General features: G+C 53.9%; 1 protein-coding gene across 1 annotated transcript; it reads left to right on the top strand.

The window, feature by feature from the left end:
• The first annotated feature begins 281 nt into the window (after positions 1-281).
• Positions 282-6,232, top strand: PRDX6 (peroxiredoxin 6). Its single transcript, XM_010177953.1, has 5 exons — positions 282-385; positions 2,034-2,190; positions 3,686-3,832; positions 4,427-4,573; positions 5,838-6,232. Exons 1-5 carry the CDS (start codon positions 282-284, stop codon positions 5,967-5,969), a joined length of 687 nt encoding a protein of 228 aa, XP_010176255.1. The 3' UTR covers positions 5,970-6,232.
• Positions 6,233-6,478: the final 246 nt, after the last annotated feature.

The raw sequence follows: 6,478 nt of genomic DNA, 5'->3' as shown, positions 1-6,478 counted from the left end.
CTCTGCATCTTCCCTGTCCCCTCCTGTGGGCTGCACGGCTGGAGGGCGAGCCGAGCCCACCACGGGCAAGCTGAGCCCATCACGGGTGAGTCAAGCCCACTGTGGGTGAGCAGAGCCCACGATAGGTGAACCAAGCCCACCACAGGCAAGCAGTGTCCACCACAGGTGAACCAAGCCCACCACGGGCGAGCAGAGCCCATCATGGGCAAGGAGAGCCCACCGTGGGCAAGCAGAGCCCATCATGGGTGAGCAGAGCCCACCACGGGTGAGTCAAGCCCACCATGGGTAAGCAGAGTCCACCACAGGTGAACCAAGCCCACCACGGGCGAGCAGAGCCCACCATGGGCAAGGAGAGCCCACCACGGGTGAACCAAGCCCACCATGGGTGAGCAGAGCCCATCATGGGCCAGCCAAGCCATCCAGGGCAGGGAAGAGGAGGAGGGCAGGGAAGAGGTGCTCTGTTAACAGCAGAGCCCACAGAAGAACAAAGCCAGACTGGCCAGAGCAGTGCTTAACCCAGGCCAGCCCCGGAGAGCAGCTCCTGTGTCACATAGGTCCCTCGTGAGCGAGCCCTTGGGCACACGAAGGTGGGCAATCAGGCGGTGGCAAAGGGCTCTGGCCCTGTTTGAGCCCAGCACAGGCGGCCACGTGCCCTCAGGTGCTGTTTCCAGCAAAGCCTGTTGCTCCCTTTCTGGCACGAGAGGAGGGTGCTGGCACAGCGCATTTGGGACTCGCTCCCGGCTGCGCTTGGCAGGCTTGAATCAGCGTTTGAGTCCGCTCCTGTCAGCATCGTGAACTTCAGTGGACGGGGAAAGAATCCTCCTAACGACAAAATAAGTGTCAGGGCTTCTTGAAACTGGCTGTCCCAGCCTGATCACCCACGTGGCAGCTTTCTTAGCCAACTTCTACTTGGCCTTTTTATTCAAGTAATGAATCAAAAGTACTCACTGTATAAAGAGACTTGTGGCACCAGTGGCCAGGTAGCTGCCCTGTAATTTCACAGCAAGCTGTGGCAATCACACAGCTCTGGCCGAGCTGCAGGGTGCTCTCTTCATCCCTCCAGCTCCATTCCCAAATCTCTAAGGCAGGACTTTCCCCAGCTGCTGTGGTATGCAGCTGTATTTACTCTCAGGTGGAGAGAAGTGAAGTAAGTCTTGTGAATGTTGAGTTGAGAAATGATGCAACAGGTCCCTGGCAGGGAAATTTAAGTGTTGGGGGTGGGTTTGCATTAGTCTCTGGAGAATCCTGGGAGCTGTTTTGCCGTAAGCCCATCTCGCTGCTGGGCTGCAGCGCTGCCTTTCTCCATGCGCCAGCTGCTTTAGCTGCGAAGTCGGGTGACTAGGATTTGCCTGCTCTAAAGACTGAAAAGTCAACTGGTGGGAAGCAGTGAGCAAAAGCGAGGTTGGCAGTGTTGTAGCTGTAGCCATAATGTGATGTTAGCTTCTGGCCTCCCTTGCTAGCTGATTAATTCTGATTTTTTCATTAAGTGCATTTGGCAGCTCACGGCAGCAGTTGGGTTGAGGTTTGGTTCTGTCCCTTTCTTTTAAGTTGCATGATATGCATGGGTGTTTCTCCTCAAAGTGGTTGATGAGGCGTACAGCATAGTGAATCGCCTTGTAAACCAGTAATGATCTTTGCAGTAGCGTAGCCAGCAAGGTGGCATCTCTGTGCCCTCAGGTGTGTGGTCTCTGAGGTACAGAGTGTACACGTGGCTCCTCCAGACTTCCTCACGTGGCAGTGCCCACCTCCACATCAAGAACCCTGGGCTATTCCAGCATCCCCTGGGGGATTCTGGAGGGAGAGGGGGAGTGAGGTGCAGGGAGCTTCTCAGAGCCTGATGAATGGGGTTCATCATCTCATGAAGGCTTCTAGCAACAGGGAAGGCAGAGTTCCCAGGGCAGGATTTCCACTTAGCAGAGAGCTGAGCTGTTCCCTCACAGTCTCTGTGCAGTGTCATCTGTACAGCTGTTTGTCTGCAGTATGAACCAAAACGACATCTCGCCCTAACGCCATCTCCTGCTCTCTTCCTTCAGATGGGGCATCCTCTTCTCCCACCCACGGGACTTCACCCCCGTCTGCACCACAGAGCTTGGCCGGGCGGCAAAGCTGGCACCTGAGTTCAGCAAGCGCAACGTGAAGATGATCGCCCTCTCCATTGACAGCGTCCAAGACCACCTCTCCTGGAGCAAGGTATGGGGTGTGGGCAGGCACAGGGGGAGCTCACGCTGCTGCCTTGCTCTGAAGGCCAGAGGAAAAGCCCACACAGGACAGAGCACAGGCTCTGAACTGCATATCTTGAATCCCAAAGCATGTAGAATAGGAGGTGCTAAAGTTCAGAGCAGGAACAGGAAGGTCTGCTCCATCTTCATGGAGCACTCCACAGAGTCCAAGGCACTCTATGCACTGACACTTTGAAACAAGAGGAAAACAGTCTTACTGCTCTCCTACCAACACCTGAAAGGGTAAAACATGTGTGAAGGTGGTGCTAAAAGCTCAGATGAAGGCAATCTATCCACAGACCCTCAAAAAGTTCTGTAATAAGACAGGAAAGGAAAAGAGGCATCAGAAATTAACAGACAGTGTTCAAAGGGTACAAGTCATGCCCAGGCAGGGAAAAGAAAAGAGAGAACAAACAGGAGCATGTTAAACATAAAACCACAAATAGAATGTTAAATATAAAACCACCATGAGGGAGTATAAAGAAAGGTGGGAATGAAATAGCTTGCTGAAGGAACATAAAAGGAGCTAATTAAAAGTTCCAAACGCAGGCTCAGCAGTGGTGTGCTGCCAGGGACTGTGACTCCAGGGCTCACAGGTGGTAGGGGTGTAAAATGAGCACTTCAGACAGATATGGCTGGAGTGTAGCAATCCCTGGGTGAATTACCTGCCACTTTCTTTCCTGCTCTTAAAATTGGGTATGTTCTCACATGTTTTCCAGGGGTGAGACATGCAGGCAATAAGATGTAGTAAAGGTGAGAAATTTCCACACTCAAATATTGTTTCGTGAATGACTGGCTTTAGAAATTACCTAATTGCCTTATTGCTTAAATTGACCTTCATACCCAAGTGGTGCGTGGCCAATGTCCCACCAAGCCTCAGAATGGCCTGGGAGAAACAGTGTGCAAGTCCCACACCACTAAATGAGAGTTCTGTGCTGGTTAAACTGGCTGAAACCACCAGTCAAATTAGCAGATAAAGAAAGATCATTAAAAAGAAAGCTTTAAAGAGAAAGTTTGGGTTGGGCTTTTGTAAGGGAATCTCATCTCCTAGTTGGCTAAAGCCCTTTGAATAACTGTAGGGTATTGCTGACTTTGTAAAAGTCCTCGAATTTCCAAGAAGGTGATCTGGAAGAGATGAACAATGAGCTGACTTTGTTGATTCTATGGAATTATTCAGCACAACCTCAGGTAAAACCAGGAGAAGTTTCAGAACAGCCTCTTGACACTGACTGATGGGAGGCAGAGTAGCATGTTTGGAAAACCTTCCAGAACAAGTGCAGAGAAGGGCAGAGGGCAGCAGTCCAAGCTGTGGTGAGCTTTCTCAGGCTAGGAGAGGCCTCGGAGACAGTGGTTTGGAAATCTCAGCTCAGCACCTGTCAAAAAAAACCCCAAACCAAAACAAAACCTAAAACCAACAAAGCCCCACAGCAGGGAGCATGAGCTTGCTGATGGTTTTGTCTCTGCAGGACATCAACGCATACAACGGGGAACAACCTGAGGAGAAACTCCCCTTCCCCATCATTGCCGATGCGAAGCGGGAGCTCGCTGTCAAGCTGGGAATGCTGGACCCAGATGAGCGGGACAAGGACGGCATGCCCCTGACTGCTCGGGTGGTGAGTACCTGGCCCTGGAGCACCACTGCATGGCAGCCTTCTCAGCAGTGGGCATCATCTGCCATCCTGCCCTGCATCTGTGGGGCTGGGCTTGAAGATGGGGCAGCTTACCTTGGTGGACATGACCCAAGGAGCGAGGTTGAGCTCCTTGGGCTAGATCTATGGGTTGTGCTGCAGGAAGAGGCTGGCGCAGCGCTGGGCTGGGCTGCTGGCAACAGCTCCATCTTGCTGTTGCTGCCAGCTCAGCCTGGTTGTGCCTGTCCTAACACAGAGGAGACAAAAGCACTTGATCTGCGGGACTTTCCCTCTGCCCCTCCTGTGCTTGCATTAGAAGGGCACAGGTCAAGGGGAGCAAACATTTCAAGTAGCAAAACAAGCTGGCATTGGAAACAGGAGCTTCCAGAGCAAACACCTCTGCCTGGGCATCACTTGTTGCTCTAGGAGATCCCCACCCTGGCATCTCACCTGTCCAAACACTTTTGATCAAGCAGGCCACCTCCCAGGAAAGGGAAGAGCAGCAGGGCTGAGCAGATCCAGCAAGGCAGTTGGACAACCATCTGCCCAGTCCCTGACCCTGTCTTCCTGGTCATCTAGGTGTTCATTTTTGGCCCAGATAAGAAGCTGAAGCTCTCCATCCTGTACCCAGCCACCACTGGGAGAAACTTTGATGAGATCCTGAGAGTGGTGGACTCCCTGCAGCTAACGGCATACAAGAAGGTCGCCACCCCTGTGGACTGGAAGGTGAGGAGGGGAGCAAAGCTTGCAGCTGAGCACTGAAAACATCTATTGAAATGTCAGGCAACCTCCCTTGGAGGGGGACGGGGGACCCACAGGGTGAGGAAAGGTGCTGAGGTCCTGGGGTATGACTTAGATCCCAGCCCAGGCCGCAGGGCTGTTGCAGTCTGGAGTCAGCCATAGGAATCTCCCTTCTCTGCCTTCGGTCCCTGGTGCCAGCAAGTACAGGGCTTGGCCTTTCTGGCCATCAGTGCTTCAGCGTTGGGCCAAGGCAGGTCTTGCCCTTGCTGTCTGTCATAAGGAAAGGCATTACTAGGTGTCCATGTGCCAAAGTGCACTCAAAGCCAGCAAAGCAGCAAGCATGGGACACCTCTCCCTGAGCTGGCTCCTGCCTTTGAGCCAGGAAGGGCCAGTATGGGCACAGCCCCACTTTGCCCAGCATTTACACAGCCAAGTCCTATCCTCGGGGAATATTACTAGTTGAAGTTGTTTAGTTGTGGCCATCCCTGTTCAGTAGCATTATTTAAATCTCCCAAAAATGGTTTGGGCAGCCAAGATAAAGCAAGAACAAGCAGCACAGCCTGGCTGCTTTAGCTGGCCAGTGTTTCCTCAGCCCAGCAGAGCTGCTCAGCTCCTAGACCTCTCCTGCCACTGGCTTTGGTAGCTGTTACTGGGGAAACCTGTGACACACCAGTCACACACCAGCCCACCTTTCCCTGGGGCATGGCACGCCAAGGGGGAGCCAGCACCTGAGCAATAGGAATGGATGAACAGACATGGGCAAGCTGTGCTCCTGCCTGTATTGTAGAGGTGCCCAGATTCCCCTGTTCCCGTGAGGAAGGGCTGGGCTGTGGGATCCCATTGGTAGGGCTGGCAGACAGCACAGCTCTGCCTTTTGACGTCACCCATGCGTCCTGTGTAGCTCCCACTTGGTCCTCACTGCCAGCTCCAGGCAGAGCTGTAGGGATGAACAGACATGGGCAAGCTGTGCTCCTGCCTGTATTGTAGAGGTGCCCAGATTCCCCTGTTCCCGTGAGGAAGGGCTGGGCTGTGGGATCCCATTGGTAGGGCTGGCAGACAGCACAGCTCTGCCTTTTGACGTCACCCATGCGTCCTGTATAGCTCCCACTTGGTCCTCACTGCCAGCTCCAGGCAGAGCTGTAGGGGATGTGCCTGCAGCTCTGGGGCTGAGTGTTCACAGCAACAGTGTCACCTGCATCCAAGCCTGCCAGCTCTTCTGCTGCTCTCATGGTTCCCGTTTGCTCCCCAGCCTGGTGACAGCGTCATGGTTGTGCCCACCTTACCTGATGAGGAAGCAAAGAAGCTCTTTCCCAAAGGAGTCTTCACGAAGGACCTCCCGTCAGGCAAGAAGTACCTGCGTTACACCCCGCAGCCAGAGTGAGCGGCTCTGCCCAGCCATCCCGCCGGGCGGCGCGTCGGTCAGTGTCGGGAGCCTTCCCCGTGCCCAGCTCCTGCCTCCCTGACACCGTGTGATCAGCAGCCTCGTACCATCACACTGACAGTGCATCGCAATACTAAACCAACCAGCCTTCCCCATCCCTTTCATCCCCCACATCCCCTCCAAACTAAAACCCTGGGTGTTTTCTTGCCTTCAATCAGCCCCGCAAGGAAGAGGTTAACAGAACAGGGGGGGCTCCAGGGCTCTCTCCTGTTTGGCACCTGCTGAAGTTTTCCTGGTGGCACGGTGAGAAGTACGGTGTCAGCAGCCAGGCCCCGGAGGGGTGTCCTGCTGGGCTCACACGCCTCCCATCAGGGAGCTTCGGGGGCCCCAAACTGCTGTGTGCCTTTCTGAGCAGCCGTCGCTAACGCATTAACACCTTTGTCTGGTCCTGTGCGTAGAGAAGGAGCTGCAGAGCCAAATCTCTCACTTCTTACTGCTTTCTCATCTCT

The sequence above is a fragment of the Antrostomus carolinensis genome, unplaced genomic scaffold (genome assembly GCF_000700745.2).
Source record: "Antrostomus carolinensis isolate BGI_N321 unplaced genomic scaffold, ASM70074v2 scaffold28981, whole genome shotgun sequence".
NCBI lineage: Eukaryota > Metazoa > Chordata > Aves > Caprimulgiformes > Caprimulgidae > Antrostomus > Antrostomus carolinensis.
Note: the sequence above shows the minus strand (reverse complement) of the source record. Positions and strands in the feature narration are given on the sequence as shown.

What these genes read in the sequence shown, in the direction of transcription:
- PRDX6 (XM_010177953.1), top strand. Translation starts at nt 282, where the DNA reads ATGGGTAAGCAGAGTCCACCACAGGTGAACCAAGCCCACCACGGGCGA. An exon ending in ACCACCTCTCCTGGAGCAAG is followed by an intron (nt 2,191 to 3,685) that starts GTATGGGGTGTG and finishes TTGTCTCTGCAG; the next exon opens with GACATCAACGCATACAACGG. An exon ending in TGCCCCTGACTGCTCGGGTG is followed by an intron (nt 3,833 to 4,426) that starts GTGAGTACCTGG and finishes CTGGTCATCTAG; the next exon opens with GTGTTCATTTTTGGCCCAGA.